The sequence below is a fragment of the Fundulus heteroclitus genome, unplaced genomic scaffold (assembly GCF_011125445.2).
Source record: "Fundulus heteroclitus isolate FHET01 unplaced genomic scaffold, MU-UCD_Fhet_4.1 scaffold_174, whole genome shotgun sequence".
Classification (NCBI taxonomy): domain Eukaryota; kingdom Metazoa; phylum Chordata; class Actinopteri; order Cyprinodontiformes; family Fundulidae; genus Fundulus; species Fundulus heteroclitus.
Window position 1 is genome coordinate 248,482 of NW_023396586.1, and position 21,468 is coordinate 269,949.

The following is a 21,468-nucleotide window of genomic DNA, read 5'->3' on the forward strand; positions in this document are numbered from 1 at the left end:
AGTTGAATGGTACATTCTGACAAACTAAACCTGAGGAATGAAACAGATCGAAATGTAAATGTCTTCTAGTGATGCAGGGTATAGGTTGAATTCCTCTGAAATTCCTGCACATTCCAAAGCAGAGTGCCAAAAAAACTATTTTACACTTTATGATTAAAACTGTTTTATCTGGACGACATCATCATGTTTTCTCTCTTCTGAATCTTCCTGTGTTTATTCAATCAAAAATATTGCAAGAAGAAAATAACCAACTTCCACTGAAGGAGTTGCGTCATTATCTTTAGGCTGATCATGTTTTACTCAATAACTCAGCAGGATCTAAACAGACAACCATGAACAAACAGTGCTGACATCAATGTGTTTAGCAAACAGGGATAATCAGATTCATGTTATTTCCTGTAAATTGCTGCTTTACTTGGAAGTTCACTTCTAGAAGTATCTGTGCCTAAACTCCCTGTTTTTGCTTTGGTACGACAGCTAAGGTAATTTCCTTCCAGGGGTACCAGCAGCTGAAGCTGTGATCATGTAGAACCAGACCTGACCCTAACATCAGTGTCGCTGTCAACATCTCTGGCCATGAATACAAACCAGCCACGATACCTTCACACAGGGCCGCAGCTAGAAAAATGTTCATGTGATGGCAGGAGGGGGCAGGGGATCTAGTGGGGTGAGTGGTACTGTATGGTGAAATATACAGGATTGGGCAGAACCCCATCAGAATTTGATTCAGCATTAAATCATGATTTATGTTTATTCCCTTTTAAAATCATGCTTTATTTTTTATTATGGATACTTTAAGAATATTATCTAAATAATCTTAATATTTTATCAAGGTTGATAGAGCTGCAGCCACTATTACCCACCCAGCTATGACTCCATCAGGAGACTATAGGCTCGTTTACACTACACTTTTTTAACCGAGCCGAGCCGAGACCAGTCCGAGCTGGGATCAGTTAACCAAGCCCAGTTAACTGTTTACACACCACGCTATTCCGGATCCTTGGTTGCTCCTCGCCTCCCAGTGACGATCTGCGGTACTGATGCTCTCTGGGATTGAAGGCGGAACCGAGCAAATCAAAATGGCGGCACCCGTAACATTCAGGATGTTATGGTTAGACAGAATCGGCTTTTGGGACATGGATAAGTCAAACGAACCTCTAATAAGGATTTACAGACGCAGGAAACAACAACAGACACTGAGGTTCATTACACTGCTAAGCAGAATCATCTCTGTATATTGTGTGGCACGGTAAGGCAGCTAGTATTTTATGAATGTCTGAAATTTGTCTGAATGGAGTGTGAATCGGGACGTGCAGCCAGACACGGCGGAAAACCCGCGGACAGTCAGCTGACTGTAAGGGGATGACGCGGTCTGCTCATGCGCTCTGCGTTATCAGATAACCGGGATAAAAAAAAAAAAACAGTCCGAGACCTGCTCAGGAACTGGTCTGCAGTTAGCGCGGTCCGGTTATGTTTAGCGCGGTTCAGTTCAGTCTGCTTACCGTTTACACACAAGAGTTATCTTGGTTACCGAGCTCGGATCCAAAGGATCCAGCTGTGATAAAGACCAACACTGGTAAACACACAGGAACACACTGTCACTACATTTCATTCAGCGGGGCATAATTTCATGGCGGGAACAAGTAGTTGTAGAGAAAGTTAAGATGAATTACATTTTTAGATGGAAATTTTATTTCAATAGAAAAACCTCCTGGTTTATGTGAAGAAACTTGGTTACATAACATTTTTCTCCTTCCTCACTGCAGCACTGCTGAGACCCCAATACCCAACGAGTGTCTGTGTATAAAACTGATGTGACTCATTTAATTCAATAGTTTATTCATTTTTGTCACAAAGTAACAGCTTTATAAAATACATTTTACTTGAGAACAAACCAGGCAGCACAAGCAAATATGTATTTGATCATTGGACTGCGCATCCAGTCTCCATATGAATAAACACATATATGTTTTTATAAACAATAAAAACTGATGCATACCACTTTCATTGCTTTGATGTAAATACAAGTTATAGAAAAGTCATGATGTTGATATTTCATCCCTACATGTCCTGATATACTGTCTCATGGCCATACAATGGCCATAGTGACCCTTCTGTTGTCAGGGAACAAGGTTCTTCCTGTTAAAGCATCAGTTCTGATAAGGATCAGAGACGGACACTTCAGCTCATCGATACAGAGCCTTTTACTCTACAAAATGAACATCATAAGCTTTTTCTGCAACACATTGCATTGAAACTGTCCAGAATGCTGCAGCTAGACTTTTGACAGGGACAAGCAGGGGAGTTCACATAATTCTTGTTCAAGCCCCTCTTCCCTGGCTACCAGTTAATTTTAGGTTCCAGTTTAAACTTATTGTTTTAACTTGTAGGGCCCAACATGGTCAGGACCTCCAGTATATTTCTGACATGCTTAAGCCTCAGCCTTCTGATGTTTTCTGTGAAATGTGCTGTAAAAATACAATTTTACTTAGTTACTATTCTCTGGCCTCACTTCACCTCCTTCCTGACTTATTTACTATACTGTCGACTCAAACAGCGTTCTGTTGACTGGCCCTAAAATAATACTGTCACATCAGCTGCTGTGACCCTCACACCTGCAGGTAGTCTTCTGATCAGCAGTGGGTCCCATATAAGGGCAGAGCTTCCACCTGCTCGGCGTCAGATTGTTGTCTAACCCCTAGTGGTAAACACTCTCAGGCCATCTGTCCGCTCGTGTCTAGCTTTGACTAAGCCAAGTTTTTGTTCCCTCTCCTAACCTGCCTGTTTTTTCTCCCTTGTCCAGTCTTGTCTGATTACCTGAACCCTCACCTGTTGTCTTGGACTCCCCGGTGACAACCTCCTGCTTCCCTGACAACTGATACATGGATAGCCCCAAACTTGGACTGACGCCACGGATATAACCCCCGCCTGCCTGACCAAGAATTATCAATAAACACCATCTAACCGGGCCAACTGCTCAGTTCATGAGGCCATTTGTGCCTGAAGCGTGTGACAAATACGGACATATCAGGGTTCGCCCGATATGTACGAGCGACCCGTCCAGGGTGTACCCCGCCTCTCACCCATTGACAGCTGGAGATAGGCACCAGCACCCCTCGTGACCCCACAGGGGATAAGCGTGTTGGAATAGGGATGCATGGATAGATGGAGATCGGGTTTCTTCAATCGTCCCACCAAGTGAAATAATGTAACTTTATCTCTCGTTAGTCAGACTTTCCTTCACCATTCTGTTGAAACCCATCCCAACCAGGAACCAGAGTTCCTGGTTGGGAGCTTTTTAAACTCTTCAGCACATTCTTTCCTAAAGTCTCTGATCACAACAGTCTGGGTGTCAGAAAATCCAAACACAACTAGTCAATTATGACACACATGAACAGAACCTTACAGACCCGTATATACTGAGTCAGTCAGGAGAGGACGGATCCAAGATGAGTCGACACCTACAGGCAACAATAACATGTTTAATCCTATAATGGTTCATCCAGGCACCTGCTCAAAGGAACAAGGGCAGTGACGGAACCCCCATTTCTAAACATAGGGGCTGCAGTGAAGCTTCACTGTTCCTGACTTTCCTTTCAGAACAACTAGATCATGTTTGCTGAATATCTGAACAATCAGTGAGCGAATCTGCTACAAAACAAAGGCTCTTTGGTGAATACAGAATCTGGACCAGTAAAAAATAGAAATACAAAAATAAGATTACAAAAGTTCCTTGTTTTAAGAAAAGGATGGCCAACGCAACTTTTGGAAATTTTCAATAAGACCAACAGTTAAATTTTGGGCCTTTCAGATCCCCTTTCTCCTCCTTCAGCACCAGTTGTTTTTCTGTCAGGGGGAGTTTATTTGGTCTCTGTTTGCTGAGAGAGGAATGTTTGCTGCTTTGCATAGACGGATAACGTCAGAGCTAATACTTCAGCAGCAGCAGCAGCTTTTCTAACAGTCTTCACCTCAGCTATGTGAGAGGACTTCTGGATGATGCAGCTGGTTGTCCCAGAGACGCTGTCCTTCCCCTGTGCCAAGTTGGTCAAGGCCATGGCCGCGTTGATCTCCTTCCAGTGCGTCTCATCTTTGGCCTTTACCTCCTCCTTCTGCGTAGCTGCGACGCCACCGCTGCCACTGACGACCGGCAGAACACGCAGAGAAAGAAGAAAAACAGAGAGTGTTACAGCTCCGTTCAGCTTGTGATCGGACGCAGTTTATCTGGTGATAGAAGGTCTACTCACTTGTCACATTTACTTGGCCCAAGGTCTGTGGTTTCTGAAAGCAGAGACAGAAAGAGGTCAATACGCAATTCTCAGGGTCAGGAGATTCACTGCAGCTGTTCAGAACATGCATGTTCAGCAGATTTGTGGATCTGTGTGCATGGTTTTTGACTTATACACTTTAAGTGAACACGTGTCCTCAGCAAACACGTGCTGCTCTGTCTTCTCTTTGCTCAAGATGCTAGACAGAAAAAGGATGTTTAGCAAGAAGCCTTCAAGAGTAAAGGAGAATGATAGGATGGAACTAAATGTTGTTTCTTGTGACTCCTAAAGTCCTCTTTGTAATATTTAGCTGGAAAACACATGGAGCCCAGGCAGCATAACTGAGTTGTCAGAGTGAAAAGACTAAAGAGAGCAGATCTGAGAGGGAATGAAAATGCAGCAAAGTTGTCTTTAGAGCATCCATAGTGTTGACTTTAGCATGCTGTTTATTCAGAGTTTCTTGGTGCTTTTAGACCTCAACCTGTCTTCGGTCTCATGCTACCAGCCCAAGCTACCATGTCCCCAGAGACACCAGTTGGAGGCCCTCTGGGAGCCCATAACCCCAGACTCATGAAATACACCCCTGCTTACAAAAAGGGTATTGCCAAGGCTCCTTGCCTAAAACATCAGAAACTATGATTTTTCTAAACAAGAACAGCTCCAATGACTCAATAAATCAATAGCTCAGTTCTTGCTTCTCTCCTACTTTGCTGCTGCCTTTGGGCCTCTCTGGAGTTTTATGGAGCAGCAAAGCGGAAAACCTAAGATGTCTGCTGGTTTCTGGCATTGTGGTGAAAGGCCTGAAATACTGTCTAACTGAAATCTGAGGCGGGGGTGTGCAGAAAGAAAGATGGAGTTTAACAAACCAAACCAAAGAGGTTAAAAAGGGAGTGATATTCCACCTGTTCTTATGACTGTGTAGGAGACTGGTCCACTCCCATCTGCTGCTGCTAGCAACACAAACACAAACCAGCACCAAGCTATGGGCTGGACCCAGACTGACAGAAACACCTGAGCCTCCTATTGCTGCTGCCATCCAGCAGGTCCTAAGGAGACAAAAGCAGCCTGACCAGTCCTCTACCAGGAGCTTTCATCTCAGCTTTCTCTGAAGCATTCCTGGGAAGAATCGGCTCTTGTTTGTGGTGAACTAAACGCTCACATCAGGGTGGAAAAAAAGAAACAACCACAAGAAAACATTATTCACATTTGTAAGTGTTTACATGTGGAAACAAACAGCCTTTTTTGGGATCTGGAGGCCAAATGATATGTTTGTCCAGCACCCACTGCATCATTATGTTGCAGTCGTTCACAGTGAGAGCTGAGCTGCCCTCTCACACTCTTGGTGGATTTCTGTTTGTGTTCTGTTCTGCGTCCTCACCTCTGCTCTCTGGTTAAAGCTCTCCTATCTCCTCCATCCCGTGGGAACACAGAGGCTGTCCATTGTTCTAAACCCAGCTCGGCTGTTAAAGTGAAACAGTTTGTGCTTTCCACAGAGCCGGCCAGTGTGGCTCCACTTCCCTGAGCAGGCAGGCAGCTGTGTTCCTCACATCTCAACATCTGATTGTGTGCGTGAGTGTGATTGTCCTGGAAAGCCTTGGCGTTCCGACCATTTAAAAACCATCAGGCTGAGACAGTTTTTTATTCCTCACTCCTCCTGTTCTATGTTGGGGAGCTGCTCCTCTAAACTGTCTGTGTTGATGTTTGGGAACTTTTCTCTGCGGCATCTCAGACAGAATCAACACAGTCTCTGTCTACTGCTTCCCTCAGTTTGTATCCATGAAGATCAGAAGCCAACATCCAATCATCTTCCAATGACAGAGATCCTCCATCTGATGTTTCTCTTCCTGTTTATCTTCATGAATTATCCACCTTTCCATCAAAATGAAGCTTTACCTCAAGTTCATGCCAGGATTTTACCTCACCGCTGCCAGTCCTAACCCTGCCACACCCTGAGGCCTCTCCCACTAAACACTAAATCTCTATAAATCTCTATATGATCCACTCTTTAAGTGGTGCAGATTATCTGTTGCAGCATTTCATTAACATGGTTTGCCCTGAATTCATCACAAACAAGATAAATCTAACATAACTCATGACTCATAGACAGTCAGTCAGGGGGATGTGATCAAAATATTTTATTTGATGTAATGACTGATCACACATGATGTAATTTAAGGTATTTTTTTTAGCAAAGGCAGAAAAATAAATGGGATCTCTTTGTGTATAGGTGTGGCTGGTGGTGCTGGATTTGTGAGTTCATGTGATGTTTGAGGCCTTGGAGCTGTACTACAGTGTGAGTCCTTTCAAGCTGACTGAAGGTTCATTTTCCACTGGAGTGGATCCAAGATCTCCATTTTCTGCCACATCTGCCTGAATTTTAGCCATCAGGACGGCAACCAGGTACATCCCTTTTCATTGGACCAACCATTTTGTTATAAGCTGGACTGACCAAAACATTATGACTCAAAAATCTTCCTGTACGAACTGAAGATGTGAAGAATATCTTTTAAAGCCAAAGAACAGAACAAAGTCTGGAATTGGAGCAGTCAGTGATCTGAGATCTGATTTATTTGGAAATGTTGTCCTCTTTTGCAGCTAGTAGAAGAACAGATTTATTTTAAACATTGTCATTTAACTATAAAACATAAACTATGTGTAAAATAGGAATGTGTTCACTAAAAAATATATGGACTCTGCAGCAAACAGGAGAGAAAAACAGCAGAGAGTTATACAAATTTCAGCTTGAAATCATTTATCTCTCCATTTTAGTTGCTCCGTTTCTCAGAGATCAGAAGTGTAATTATTTTTTTTTATTTTCTCGACTTTCCTTTGATTCCTTTCTTCTAATGTTGGATCAGATCCAATGTTCCAGGCAGAAGCTTGACTCTTCCTTGTATCAGAGATCTTTCCATGTTGACCCAAAGAGCTTCTCTCATATGTAACAGAGTAACAATAGGGAGATGTCAGCGGCAAGAAATTAAAATTATCAGAGAGATAAAACAGCGTCTCTTCAAAGTAGCAGGTCTGCTACCTGAATTCATCCCTTTTTGGGATTTGTCTTCATAAAATCTTCTGGAGTGAAGGTTCTGAGTCTCCTCTGGTCGATCCATCTGGTTCTGTCCTTCTGTCCATCTGGGAGTCTCAGCATGTGTTCTGCAGTGAAAATAGCTTGATGTTGGTTCGGGTCAGAGGGTTTTAATGGTTCCTGTCACACTTGTTGATTGATTTCATGCAAACCCTGAACAGACACACACACACACTCTCTGTCTGCTTTACATTCCAGAACCACTTTTGCCCCAAAGAGGCACAATAAAAGCAGATCTTCCCTCCAACAATCCAGCTCCTACATGTTCAAACCCAGACTCTCCAGGTTCTGGCTGTGCTCCACAGAAAGTGAAAATGTTACTATCGGATGTGAAGTCCACCTGAACAAAGACCCGGTGTTCCCAGCTGATCCAAACAGAACAGACTTTGGTCCCAGAAACACTGCGGGACCTTCTGTAAATTATAGAGGCTTTGGATCGTAAATGTCTCACAATAAACTCTCCGGTTACAGAACTCTGTTGGACATTTAGCTCTGACCTCTCAGCGGGAGCCACAGCTGGATCAAAAACATGACAAACAGCAGCCTGAAAGACTTTAACATGACCTTGTTGTGTCTGACCCAGTAAACCCTGGTTAGCTGGAGGTGAAATTCACCCCACCTCTCTGGACTGGCTGAGAGTCAACCAGTGGGTCTGATTGTGTGGGTCTGACAGTGTGAAGGTTACTGAATATGCTTGTGTGTTTCAGACTAACTGCACACGTAACACGTGGTGACAATAAAATACTCTTGACTCTTGATTTGACCTTGTTTCTCTTGAACAGCCTCTCCATTTCAGCTACCATAAGAACCAGATTAAACTACACATATGGCCCATTAAATGGAAGGAGAAACAGAGAGAGAGGCCAGCAGAGATATTACAGACCATGCAGAGGGACAGGCAGCTGGAAATGAAGGACTGGCTGCAGGAATTAAAAAAACCTTCAGAAAGAAGAGGAGACAAAGATCAAAAATGAAGGACGTTAGGGTGCGCTGGAGAGAGTTCCTTAAAGGGAAATAAAAATGTAAGGAATGCGTCTCCTTACCAGCTTGATAAACGAAGTTGGCCTCAGCTTCGGAGGAGGACGGCGACAGCAGCTCATCGTCGTATTCGTTGGAGCTGAAGGAGCCAGAGTGGTTCCTCTTGTGCGTGACAGCGTTGGTCACCATGACGTGCCGCAGAGAGTCGTTCAGGTAGCGATGCAGCAGGCTGCTCTTGTACTTGGGTGGAGACACGTAATCCTCGGCCAGAGAGGCGGCCTCAACGGCAGAACGCAGCCCCGGGTCCATACCTATGGTCATGGCCACCATGGAGGAGCCCTCCCTCTTGACGACTCTCGGGTACAAGGGTTTGGTGAGAACCTCAGGACCATTTTGTGTCATCTGAGGGTTGTCGCCATCTGCAATATCAAGACATTCACACATGATCCTTCTTTAGATGGAGAACAAGAAGTCTTCTCCAAACCAAGACTAATCTCTTAAAGACTTTCTAACAAACTTCTGTTGCTCCTGTCATCTTTACCGGCTAAACATTATCTTATCTTTGATAGTGATGGAATGTCATCAGGCAGTTCAGTTCACTGCACTCTCTTCAAGGCCACAGATGTCAGATGTCATAGTGCTTCTTGTTTACATAAAATCCTGTCACATCAGCTGCTGTGACCCTCACACCTGCAGGTCGTCCTCTGATCAGCAGTGGCTTCTATATAAGGGCGGAGCCTCCACCTGTTTGGCGTCAGATTGTTGTCTAACCCCTAGTGGTAAACACTTTCAGGCCATCTGTCCGTTAAACGTCAAGCTTTGACTAAGCCTAGTTTGTTCCCTCTCCTAACCTGCCTGTTTCTCTCCCTTGTCCAGTCTCGTCCGATTTCCTGAACCCTCGCCTGCTGCCTTGGACTCCCTGGTGACGACCTCCTGCCTGCCCGACGACTGATTCCTGGATAGCCCCAAACCCTGACTGACGCCACGGATCTGACCCTTGCCTGCCTGACCAAGAGTAGCCAATAAATACCATCTAACCGTGCCAACTGTTCTGTTTCTGAGTCCATCCGTGCCTGAAGTGTGTGACAAATCCAGGAGAAATTGGAGCCGGTTTGGATTGCAGCATTTGTTTTGGGCAGGCAGACTATTGTTTTTCTGTCTGCCTTAAAGTCTCACTGGTACTTCTTGATGGCGATTCCAAAAAAGCCAAAATTGTGGTCGTTCTGTCAGGGTCCAGCTTCCAGCTTTATCCAAGATCGTACACATCCTGCCAGCAAGCTGCAGCTGGCCTGCAGTTCTGCTTTCACAGCATTTCAGTCTTAGGACTGGTAGCAGACATATCTCACATAGTTTAGGCAGCCTTGACGTGAGTTGAAACAGCTGCCGACGTTTTCAGAATTTCTGGATACTCCAGCTCACCGCCAGCACCAAAAAGCAGAAATCCTGTTATTATGAATCCAATTTTGAATACATTTTCAACATCCTCGACAGACACACGACCCTCCTCCCACCATGTGTCTAGCTGCACATGTCCCATCAGGTACAAGGGCTCTCCTTCGGCCGGTCTTCTCGTTGAGAAAATTTTATCAACTGTGTTGACTGTCCAGCTGACCAGATCCATAATTTATGGTTTGGAAGATATGTAAAAAGAGGCTCCAAAAAAGATGGATACACTCAACAAAAATATAAACGCAACACTTTTGGTTTTGCTCCCATTTTTTATGAGATGAACTCAAATATCTAAATCTTTTTCTACATACACAATATCACCATTTCCCTCAAATATTGTTCACAAACCAGTCAAATTATGTGATAGTGAGCACTTCTCCTTTGCTGAGATAATCCATCCCACCTCACAGGTGTGCCATATCAAGATGCTGATTAGACACCATGATTAGTGCACATGTGTGCCTTAGACTGCCCACAATAAAAGGCCAATCTGAAAGGTGCAGTTTTATTACACAGCACAATGCCACAGATGTTGTAAGATTTGAGGCAATCGCCATACTGACAGCAGGAATGTCAACCAGAGCTGTTGCTCGTGTATTGAATGTTAATTTCTCTACCATAAGCCGTCTCCAAAGGCGTTTCAAAGAATTTGGCAGAACATCCAACCAGCCTTACAACCGCAGACCACGTGTAACCACACCAGCCCAGGACCTCCACATCCAGCATGTTCACCTCCAAGATCGTCTGAGACCAGGATCTCGGACAGCTGCTGAATCAATCGGTTTACATAACCAAAGAATTTCTGCACAAACTGTCAGAAACTGTCTCAGGGAAGCTGATCTGCATGTCCTCATCGGGGTCTCCACCTGACTCTAGTTCGTTGTCGTAACCGATTTGAGTGGACAAATGCTGACATTTGCTGGCGTCTGGCACATTGGAGAGGTGTTCTCTTCACGGATGTATCACGGTTTACACTGTTCAGGGCAGATGGCAGACAGCGTGTGTCACGTCGTGTGGGTAAGCGGTTTTCTGATGTCAATGTTGTGGATGGAGTAGCCCATGATTGCGGTGGGGTTATGGTATGGGCAGGCGTCTGTTATGGACGAAGAACACAAGTGCATTTTATTGATGGAATTTTGAATGCACAGGGATACCGTGACGAGATCCTGAGGCCCATTGTTGTGCCATACATCCAAGAGCATCACCTCATGTTGCAGCAGGATAATGCACGGCCCAATGTTTCAAGGATCTGTACACAGTTCTTGGAAGCTGAAAACGTCCCAGTTCTCGCGTGGCCAGCATACTCACCGGACATGTCACCCATTGAGCATGTTTTGGATGCTCTGGATCACTGTATACGGCAGCCAGTTCCTGCCAATATCCAGCAATTTCGCACAGAACATAGAAGTGGAGTGGACCAACATTCCACAGGCCACAATTGACAACCTGATCAACTCTATGCAAAGGAGATGTGTTGTACTGCATGAGGCAAATGATGATCACACCAGACACTGATACACTGACTGGTTTTCTGAGTCACCAGACCCCCTCCCCAATAAAGCAAAACTGCACCTTTCAGATTGGCCTTTTATTGTGGGCAGTCTAAGGCACACCTGTGCACTAATCATGGTGTCTAATCAGCATCTTGATATGGCACACCTGTGAGGTGGGATGGATTATCTCAGCAAAGGAGAAGTGCTCACTGTCACAGATTTAGACTGGTTTTTGAACAATATTTGCGGGAAATGGTGATATTGTGTATGTGGAAAAGTTCATAAGATGAACTCAAGTCTTTGAGTTCATCTTGGGACATCTTCAGGTCTCCACTAAGCGTGGAGCCCATCCCCTGCCGTCTGCCTCAGTGCTCTGGGGGTCTTTCGATCCTTACAACAACTATTGAGCATTTTTCTCATGGATAAACCTTACATACATAAGTGCACTCTCACAAACACCTACAGGTGCTTGGATCCAGGTACTTACAGATTCACTTCAATACAGAAACCCCCTATTATCATCTTTAGTTGTCACTTTATACTAGTGATGTTACGTTATGTGCCGAGGCTTCGAGGCGTGTGTCGAGTAATGGAGGGGGCGTTTCCGTGAAGCGCGTATCGAGGCTTGCTTCATTTAGGGGAGGAGCCGAAAACGATGACGTCCGAAGCCTCGCTGGCCGGCTGTACCACGTGACTGCTTCGGGAAGTAGTTCAGATGTTGGCGCGGCTTCGACAGCTTTTAGAAACCCCACAGGCTTCATTCAAAATGTGGGTTGTTGTAGGCGAGTGGCAGTCAGTTGAGAGAGTGGATAGAGTTTTGATAGTTTGGATAGCAGAGTTTGGATAGTGGTTATTTAGTTTGAGACAGTTAGTTTGGTGTTTGGAGAGTTTAGGAGAGAGATAGATAGATAGATAGATAGATAGGAGATCAGTGCTCTCAACTATCACGCATTGACCGTCACTGACTTCACACAGTCACACGCAAACATGGCATTTTTCACGCATAAAAATCCCAACGCCCATCTGGGCAGCGGACGATAAAAACTCCGCCTTCTGCTGAGATGTTTCAGCTTCTTTCACAGCTTGTGGCCATCATTCCTGCTGCAGTTCATGTTAACAGAGCAGCAGGAGGAGCGATCAGAGTTATGAATAATTTTAGTCTTAACAGTGGTGAAAGTAAGCCGGTAAGGTCCTGTACTATGTACGCAGGAGGGGAGGGGGGCGGGGGAAGAGAGCTCCTGCCAGATAAAGCCTTCATTCAGAACCAGTGATGGCTGCACTCTGGATCATAAAACAGTTCTGCTCATCAGATGCAGTTTAAAACGCTACGTCTGGTTATAAGTTGTTTTTATTAATTCTGCATTTTTTAACTACATGCACCGTATTTCTGTGCCTCAGCGCTTCGGTGCGCTGCTGCCGTGCGCTTTTTTCAGGTGCGCAAAATTACGTTACTTGTAATTTGGGTGCGCGCTTTCATTTTAAAGAACTTGTAACATCAGGAGGTTGATCTCTGACCGGTCAGCTCCTATGATCACTGTATAGGAGGCATTTACAGTTTTTATTTATGCATTTCCACCCTGTTTATCCCTCGCACGCAGCGCACCATCGGGTAAAATCCTCCCACCTCACCGCCCAGAGCGCACTGAGGAGAGCAATAGAGATTTGTCTGGTCGACTGAGATGAGAAACCTGTTGCTGTGAAAGGTGATATAGGTTATAAACTGTTACTGTCTAGAAGTGCATGGAGCTGAAAAGAGAGGAGACATCAGCAGCTGGATCGTGCGTAAAGACGCAGCGGGAACCTCTGTGTGCTTCAGTGTTGCTGCTGAGGGGAAACTGTGGGACCGTATAGTACTGGGCTAATCATCGGTCACAGTACCCCAATCTGTACATACTTGCACTTATTTATTTATGCACCCCGGCATCATCTGTGCCATGTGAGCGTGTCTTTTCAAAGGTTGGAGAAGTAGTATCAAAAAAGAGAAATCATTTGAAACCAAAAACTGTGGAGAAATTGTTGTTTCTTAATAAAAATGCATGAAATCATCCAAGTTACACAAGCATTAGCCTATTCACTACCCCCTGCCTATTTCCACAATCACTTTCATTGTCCTCTGCCTGATTAAGCCCATGCCATTTTTCTAGAGTCACAGAAAAACTATTACACAACATGCCATATCACATGTCACTACTATTTTGGGAATAATTACACACAGACAATACATTGAAACAATGTTTTATTATACACACGTGTATATAAAATTTATGTAGACAAATTATTTCGTCCTACACCTTTTGTGAAGTCATTCCCAAGAGTCATAATAGACAAAAATTCAATGCATCACACGTGTTAAGATCCAGCTGGCTGTGATTATACAACTTGCCAGTAGGTGGTGCTGTGTGCACATGAACCGTCAAGAAATGAACCTTTTCTCGAACCAGTTGGCTGAGTGGTTCAATGCCTCATGAGGCTTCATCTCGCCATCACTACTTTATACGTTTCATATTAAATAATACTGTATATTCTTCAGTGATGGTATCAAGGCTGTGATGGTAAGCCACACAGGGTAAGAACACACCCTACAAGAATTTGCTTTCTCTTTAAATCACTTTATAGTTATTACTTTAAATATTCCTTAATTATATTTCTCAGTTTGTTCCTTTATCACCTTACAATGTTTATATGGAGTGCACACATATTAACATTGCAAGGTCAATTCAGTTTATGTTGTATTAATACTCTTTTTCTTTGTTTGAGTTGCATGGGTGTTAGGTGTTTGGCTTCCTCTTCCGGATGTGCAAAAGGCGTGGCTAAGGGCTGGATCACTGAAGTGCAGCTGATGGCCTCATTGGACTGAACCAAATGCCTCATGCCAAGTGGGGGAGTCTTAGGGGGTGTTTTAGGTTTATTTCATTGTTTGAGTTAGTAGTTATGTGGCAGCAATTTTGTTTTCCCCTATTGTGTGTCTATAGTTTAGCTAAACCAGTAGTTAAGGGCACTTGTGGGTCATTTCATTAGGTCAGTTTGGTTTGTGTCTGTCTGTCTGAGGCCAGTATTTTGAGTTGACCTCTTTTATTGGCATGCCGGTTAAATTTCTAACTTTGTTAAACATTTTTTGTGTTTTAGGGTAAATAAAACTCACTGTTTGAATCCAACACCTGTGTCCTCCATTGTGTACTGCTTGGTCCCTCGACAAAGACGTTGGTTATTTGTACCTGTAATACTTTATCAGTTCGTTTTGGTGTTCTTTTTATATCTCTCTTTGCAGGTGTAGAAGCAGACTCAGATGATGTTATATTGCTCTCTCCTTTCTTCTCTTCTTTTTCTTTCCCCTTTTCTCCCTTTTAGTATCTGTTTTTCCTCTTATACCTTCCCATTTCTGTGTTTATTGAACATGAAAAAGTCCCAGTATAAAAGCTAATAAAGCTTCTTGCATATATCAATCAAGCAGAGCTTGTGAAATTAAAGTCTGATGGGATCTTCTTGGCATTAAGACAACAATTATTGCCAGACAGGACACAAAAAAGTCTGGTTATTTTGAGCTAATCCTTAATTCAAACACCAGAACCAGGAGATTTCAGTCTGGCTTCCTGTCCCCATGTTGGCATCACCTCCAGAACAGAAAGCCCAGCAGAGACTTCAGAACCATACTGGATGGTGGTCCATGTCCTCTCCATCTAAACTCTGCTTCCACCCCCTACAGAAATAATCCTTCCCAGAGTGCTTTGCAGCTGCTCCCAGAAATAGTTTCTGGAACAAAAGCATGGGTTTCAAAACATAATGGAGGGCCTTTCGGCACTTGGGCCAACAGTGGGAGAAGGCTGCGGACAGCTTCACAGCCATAATGTGACAGGGAGAGGAGTCAAGGAGATATATGGAACCTCCAGAGGTGCAGTGGCCTGTGGCAGACATAATCCAAACACCATGCACACATTCCTCTGGGAGCCACACACTCAGCTTCTCCTCCTCAGACACTGAGGTAGAGATTACTGACACCACAACGCTCTTCCTTTCTGTCCATTCACTGCATGACTACTGGACATTGATTTTCTGACGCTTCCTCAGCTTGTTTTCTGTGCTGTCAGTGAGCAGAAATAATGGCCGGACCTTCCCATGAGAGTCAGCAAGTGTGCAAGTGTTAGCCGTGAATACAGGGCTGACAAAAAGTGACTCATTTCCAGCTGTAGGCCGGGAGGCAGAGGTTGGCCCAGCGGGGTGTCTTAATGGCAGCCTGTCACAGTCCGCTGGCCATTGTGTGTCCCTCTGCTGGCTCGCCATTTCTACACAAAACATGTTTCTGCACTGTATCGACTCCCTTTGACAAAAAAGCAGTGGGACATGACCTGGGCTTTTCATATGTCAAGGAGATAGCTAAATGTTGTCCTCTAATAGCTACTCAAAGGGTGGCCTAACAAAGGAAGAACTTCTGCATTTAAAACATTTAAACTGAAAACCTTTCGACTAATTTCTAATTATTGTGCCATTACGTACTTTGAAATCTCACCACTTTGGCCTGAGGCAACTGATAATGCTGTCATCATATCCAAACTTTTCAACATTTTTGACTTTACAACGTCACCTCAGCTGGGAAACCTGCTCTAAACCTGCTGAAGGCTGAGGAGCTCCAGAGACTGATAGAATGAGAACATACAGTGTGTCAGTTTCTGAGCTCAGAAGATAATAAAGGTGCTGGTCCAGTTTGATGGCGCTGCCACTGACAGAGCTGGACTTAATTTACAGAAGAGGTGGAGTTCCATCATGATGAATATGTGGCAGAGTGCAGCCCACAAACAGGCACTAAGTCCTGTTCAGCAGGAGGCAGAAAGAATCAGGTCCAAGAGTTTTAGCTCCAGAACAATTGTTCTCTTCAGTTTGATCATCGGCACCATTTTGATGCCAAGCAGCCACTTCTCAGAGCTACAACTGCTTTCCTTAGAGCACAAATGGGAGGCATACCTTCAGAGCAGCTGTCGTCACTGCTGACACTGAGCCTCTCAGCGTTGCCCTGAACGTATTTGTTGTAGAGTTTGATCCTGAGGGCCCAGCTCAGGTCCGGCTGCCTCACTGTGTTCTTCAGGCGTCTCCTAGCATTGGCAAACCAGTTGGACACCTGAGGGGGACAAAGCAGGAAGTGAGAACACACAGCAAACAGGAACACATGTCAATGATTGGAATCCACATCCACAGCCAAGCAAAATGTGTCCTCCTCAGTGAAAACTTCTGCTCACTGCATTCCACGAGTCTCAGTGAGAAAAACCGCAGGAGGAGCATCATCTCCTGAACCAATACTCTGACTGAGACACGTCCCCGTCCTGCTTATTCTGGACTCATCCAGCCTTCCTCCTATAGGACACTTTTCCCCTCACTGTCTTTAAGGTCCAATAAAAGAGACACTTGAGCAGTCACTCTTCCCTTCACTGGGAGCAGAGACTATTAGATGTTATACTGGAATAACTTTTCATGCTCGATAGATTTCAAGCTGCTTATAGACGGCCAGGGACAGGGGCCTTATGTTAGAATACTTAGTTTTCAGATCCTCTCCTTCAGTATTAGATTTCTCATTAACTAGGACCATCCCTCGCTCTTCAGTCTGCAGCCCTGCACTGTGGCACAGCAGGCAGAAAGCAGCATCCAGCTGGCCAGCGGGACTGGAGGAGAGGAGGAATGAGAGCAGGGGAGGCGTGGGACAGAGAGGAGGACAGACGGCTGTCAGAAGAATGAGAGAAAAGAGAAAGGATGGCACGCCTGTTTAGACGACACCACAGAGACACCGAGAAGAGAACTGATCCAGCTCTTCCAGCCGTGGCCTTTCTGTAGCCGAGAGGAGACAGCATGCAGGCACGGCGATGGGTTTCAGGACCGATGGAGAGATGGCCCGATTATCAGCGCCGAGTCACAACATTTACATGGAACAAAGCTATCTGTTGTTCTAAAACATGACAGATTTAGTTGCTGTTTAACACCTGCTGCCAGGTCAGCCTTTTCAGGGAAAAACACGCAGGAAGTGATGCGTTCACCGTCACTGGCAGCCTTTACAGCGGTCTGTCTGGACTAAACAGTGGAAGAACTGGGCTGTTCTCAGCAGCAATCAGTGGAAAAACAAAGACGAGTTTCTACAGTCAGTCATCATGATCACATCTGAGTTTATTTTACACTCTAGGACGAAAAGATCACTTCTTTAGTCCAGAAAATATCTAGGGCTGAAAGTCCAAAATATTGTTCTAATTAGTTGTTTTCTTTTTTCCTATACAGCAAAATAAATAAATAAATTTAAAGCTTATTTTTCTTTCAGACCCTAAAAAAGAGAAACAGGTTCTAACAACAAAGAGGACGTATAAACAATAACTAATAAAGATATTTCTGTTTTTTCATATTTTCCAGACAAGCAGAGATTTGACAACTGAACTAATCATCTCAGAAACACAACTCTTATCAGAACAAACTCGGAATATTTAGATAAAGAACTGGTTGAATCCCAGTTAAATAGGAAATACATGTATTGGAAACAGCACTTCACTCCTGCATTGCTGCTGCAAAATGTTCAGGAAAAGTAAAAGCTGCCTTAAAGCTGAAAAATATCAACTCCAGCAGCCTGATCACACTCATGTCTGCGTGTGCAAAAAGCAGGATCTGACATTTGCTTCCATCCCACTGGAAACAGAGAACAAGAAAGCGGCTCACCTGGACAAGAGTCATCTGCGAGCCGAGCGCCAGGAGGATTTTCTCCGTCTTGGTCGGGTAGGGGTTGTCTCTGTGCTTGTAGAGCCACTGCTTGAGCGGCCGGGCCATGTCCTGCAGGGCCTGGCGCTTGTGTCGCACTTTGCTGCCGCTGGGACGACCCCTGTGGAGGAGCAGGAACGGGATTTAAAAGCAGGCAAATAACTGGAAACATCTCTTGGTTTCGGCACACAGATGTTATAAAATCCCTCAAAATCTAAAATAACTAGAGGTGAATGAGAAGAACCTCCTTAACCCACAGAAGGAATAACTGAATCATTCTGATTCTCTGAGCCGTGTCGGCTTCACTCCACCTGCAGTTCCAGGTGTTCTGAACCTGTAGATGTCAGTATGGAGCTGCACTCCGCTTCTCCCTTTATCTCCAAAAAGGCTCCACAGGCTGCAGATGGGACAGATTTCAGACCTCAAGGTGGGCCTGAAGTTCTTGTTCTCCCCATATTTTCCTTGTAATCTGGGTCAGTTTGAACATCATGGAGCACATTTCACTCTGAGCTCTGAACTTTGTTCCTCAAGTTATTTTCAAGTGATAGGCATTCTGTATTCAGCTTAAATGACAGTAATAACTGTTCATTTGAATAGACGCCAGCTGTCTTTAACACCCAGAGCAAATGTATATCCTCAGTGGCTGAGATGTGGAGCTCATAGGCAGTGGTAGGGACAGAAAAAAACAGCCACTGGCAAATACTGGTCAATCATAATCAATATCGTTGTCACAATTTTCTGCATTAGTATTCTAATGAAATATTTTCTGAATATGGTAAAGCCCCACTAAACTGTAATGAATTCAGGCAGAAAGATAGAAAGTCTTTAGTCAAAGGTTTAGAACCACCTTTGACCGTTTGACGCTGCCAACGTTTGTTCATTGCAGACTGTGTTCAGCAGACTAAATAAGCTTTAATTTATCCTGTTTCAACCTCATTTTATCCAGCTAATATTCATACCTAAATAATTTAAATGAGGCTCAAAAACAATGCATTCAAGCTGTAGTTGCAATCTCCATCAGAACAGTTTAAATAACTTGTTTAATAGAAACTTATTATTTTACCAGTGACGTTCCAATCAGGACTGAACAGAGGCTGACTTTCCACTTCAGTTTCATCTTCTTTGACTTTCAGGATTATCAGGGTTTTTAGTTGTAAAGACATAAATATTAAGGGCATAATCCTATTCATGTTCATCATACTAGACGAGGCACTATATTCAATATTTTGATGTTCAAATTTCTACTTTATATGCAATAAACGCAAACATTTAATGTAAAATAAATAATCGTGTGTTGTGAGGAGAAAAACATTCTAGTTAATAGATTAATTTAGAAAGTACATAATCCTGAGGTGCAGCTCCAATTCGTGTCTGGAACAACGATACTGAACAAGTCTGAACTGCTTCTCGATTCTAACCTGAGCTGTGAACATTAAATCAGCATTAGCTTGGAAACCAGAAAAGGTTTATTATCTCATATGTCAGATTGTTCTACATTACAACCTCTGGTATACAATATTTAAATTAAATTAAATTAAATTACAGGGAGAAGCAAGAAGCATAAATCTATCTAAACGATGACATTTTTAAAACTCGTTTAGCCATAATTGGCAAAAATGCGCATTTACGCACGCCTGCAGTAATATTTCCAGCAGTTATTTATTTTGTGTATAGATTTACATAAAAAAACTTTAACAGACTTTAACATTTTAAAGACTTTAACATTTAGTTTTAATCAATTCTAGCCTTTAAAGTCTGATTCACGTTTCTTTTGCTGCACTCATTTTGCGCACAAACCGCAGTGAAACTCCCAGATATGTTGAGGAGAGTTTCTTCCTTTCTCGCTCAGCTAACGAGTGACCAACAGGTTCAAAATGCTAACAGATATATCCGCCTTGGGTTTGTTCGCGCACTCCAGCTGGTCCACATGCATACATGAGCAGCAGCCTCTATCAGAACCGAGAGCCTCACATACCCGCTCCGCCTGTGTCTGACCGCCTGGCTTTCTCTGATGGCCGCGCTGCTGCAGAGGAGATCTGGATGTTGGCCGTCGATGACTTCCAGGTAACTTCTGCTGCTCATTTCCACCTCATTCGCCTTCTCCTCAAACAGGATCTGGCTGCTCAGCTGGTTAAACACAACTGTGTTCATCTCTGGCCGCTCGGTCCGCTGGTCTCTCCCTCTGCTGCGCACAAACTCTCAATGTGTGTGGAGGGAAAACCGTCCCAGCGTCCCCGTGTTTCTCCTGTGGCAGAAATATCACATTTAGTTTGTGAGGATCCTGTGAACCAAATCCTCCAGATCAGCTCCTTCACATTCGAGGAGCTTCAGAGTTAAAGGTGGCACAGCAGCGCTCTGACGCTCCACTTCAGCGTCGCTCTTTGGAAACAATCCCGAATCAGAATCACTGTTTGATTCATTTAGTGTTTGCGCAAACTCTTCCCGATTCTACAGCGAAGAGGCGTTTCATTCTGCGCACATCTCACTATTAATTTGTGTAAACGGCTGATACATACATTATGATAAATGCGGGAAGGCCGAGCAGGTGTACTGGTTCAGGTCCACTTTACTGCTGCTCTGCGATAAAAACCCACTCACGGAGAGACACGGATACTGGATGGTGATGGTCGCATTTATTCTACAGGAACACAATAATCAGAATTATGGTAAAGCGTCTCTGAAGCACAGGGAAATTTACAGTGAAGCTGCGGAAGGTTCGGACTGGAATCAGATTCAAATGGATTCCAATGGAACTAGATATAAAGAATCTCAAACGCCATTTCTCGCCTTCAGCTCACTCCCTGAAAGCCATTGATACCTTATTTATTTTCTTCCCACGTTTGAAGCAAAGCAAATAACCTCCTGCTTCAGAATCTGAACCTGCTCCTGCAATCTTTCTTTAGGTGCTGGACCCTATTATAGTCCGATCTGTCCCGGACGTGGATCCATCAGCAGCAGATTCTTTGAAAATAGCGTTTTATGAATGAGAAAAACAAGTTGCGCACCTGGCCGCGCTGCTGTTCGCGTTACAGACAGTATATGAAAACAAAATAGAATCGGGTTGGTTTAAAACAGCTTTATGTGAGCCGTCAGAACCCCTGGTCCTGTCCTTTCATGAAATCTGGGCGTAGATGAGGACCAGTTACCTTCCCCGGCTCCTCCTGCGTCTCCTGGCTGTGCTGAACGACAATACTGCTCCCAGCCGTCCATGCCCCGCAAACATTTTCCCCGATCCACACGGACCGCCGTCTCCTCCTCCTCCGGTTTTCACAGGCGGCGCGGGACTCTGAATATCTGCGCCTTCTCGCGTTTCCTTGCCCTCAACCTGAGCCTGTGAACGTCATGCTGCTGCTCTACGCAGGTTCAGGGGCAGCGGCCCCTGGAGGAAAGGAGAGGGAGGAAGGCTGTCTGAGCCTCTGAGCTCAAAGTTCCTGAGGATTAACGGTCCAACGGACAAATAATGTGCTTTTAGAAGCTG

General features: G+C 44.3%; 2 protein-coding genes across 7 annotated transcripts in view; both read right to left on the reverse strand.

Moving 5' to 3' along the window:
• The window catches only part of LOC105919942 (homeobox protein Mohawk), a 198,953-nt gene extending 177,723 nt beyond the window's left edge, over positions 1-21,230 (reverse strand). The window contains exon 1 of the mRNA XM_036129474.1: positions 21,137-21,230. Within this exon, the coding sequence (XP_035985367.1) occupies positions 21,137-21,213 (77 nt within the window). The 5' untranslated portion in view covers positions 21,214-21,230. The remainder of the gene's footprint in view (positions 1-21,136) is intronic.
• Positions 1,823-21,214, reverse strand: LOC118558882 (homeobox protein Mohawk-like). Of its 6 annotated transcripts, none has more exons than XM_036129478.1 (7): positions 21,137-21,214; positions 19,966-20,235; positions 17,952-18,111; positions 16,227-16,380; positions 8,394-8,747; positions 4,245-4,278; positions 1,823-4,137 (listed from the first exon to the last, which is right to left on the reverse strand). In XM_036129478.1, exons 2-7 carry the CDS (start codon positions 20,139-20,141, stop codon positions 3,861-3,863), a joined length of 1,155 nt encoding a protein of 384 aa, XP_035985371.1. In that variant the 5' UTR covers positions 20,142-20,235; positions 21,137-21,214; the 3' UTR covers positions 1,823-3,860. The 6 variants fall into 6 exon arrangements, with proteins under 6 accessions (XP_035985371.1, XP_035985372.1, XP_035985370.1 ...); XM_036129479.1 differs by lacking the exon at positions 21,137-21,214 and adding an exon at positions 20,507-20,605; XM_036129477.1 differs by lacking the exon at positions 21,137-21,214 and having other exon boundaries at positions 19,966-20,401.
• Positions 21,231-21,468: the final 238 nt, after the last annotated feature.

Excerpts from the sequence above, each read along its gene's own strand:
- LOC118558882 (XM_036129478.1), bottom strand. The coding sequence starts at position 20,141 with ATGAACACAGTTGTGTTTAACCAGCTGAGCAGCCAGATCCTGTTTGAG. Across the intron at positions 18,112-19,965 it reads GTCAGACACAGGCGGAGCGG|GGGTCGTCCCAGCGGCAGCA; the intron begins GTATGTGAGGCT and ends GCTCCTCCACAG. Across the intron at positions 8,748-16,226 it reads TGACGACAGCTGCTCTGAAG|ATGGCGACAACCCTCAGATG; the intron begins GTATGCCTCCCA and ends TTGATATTGCAG.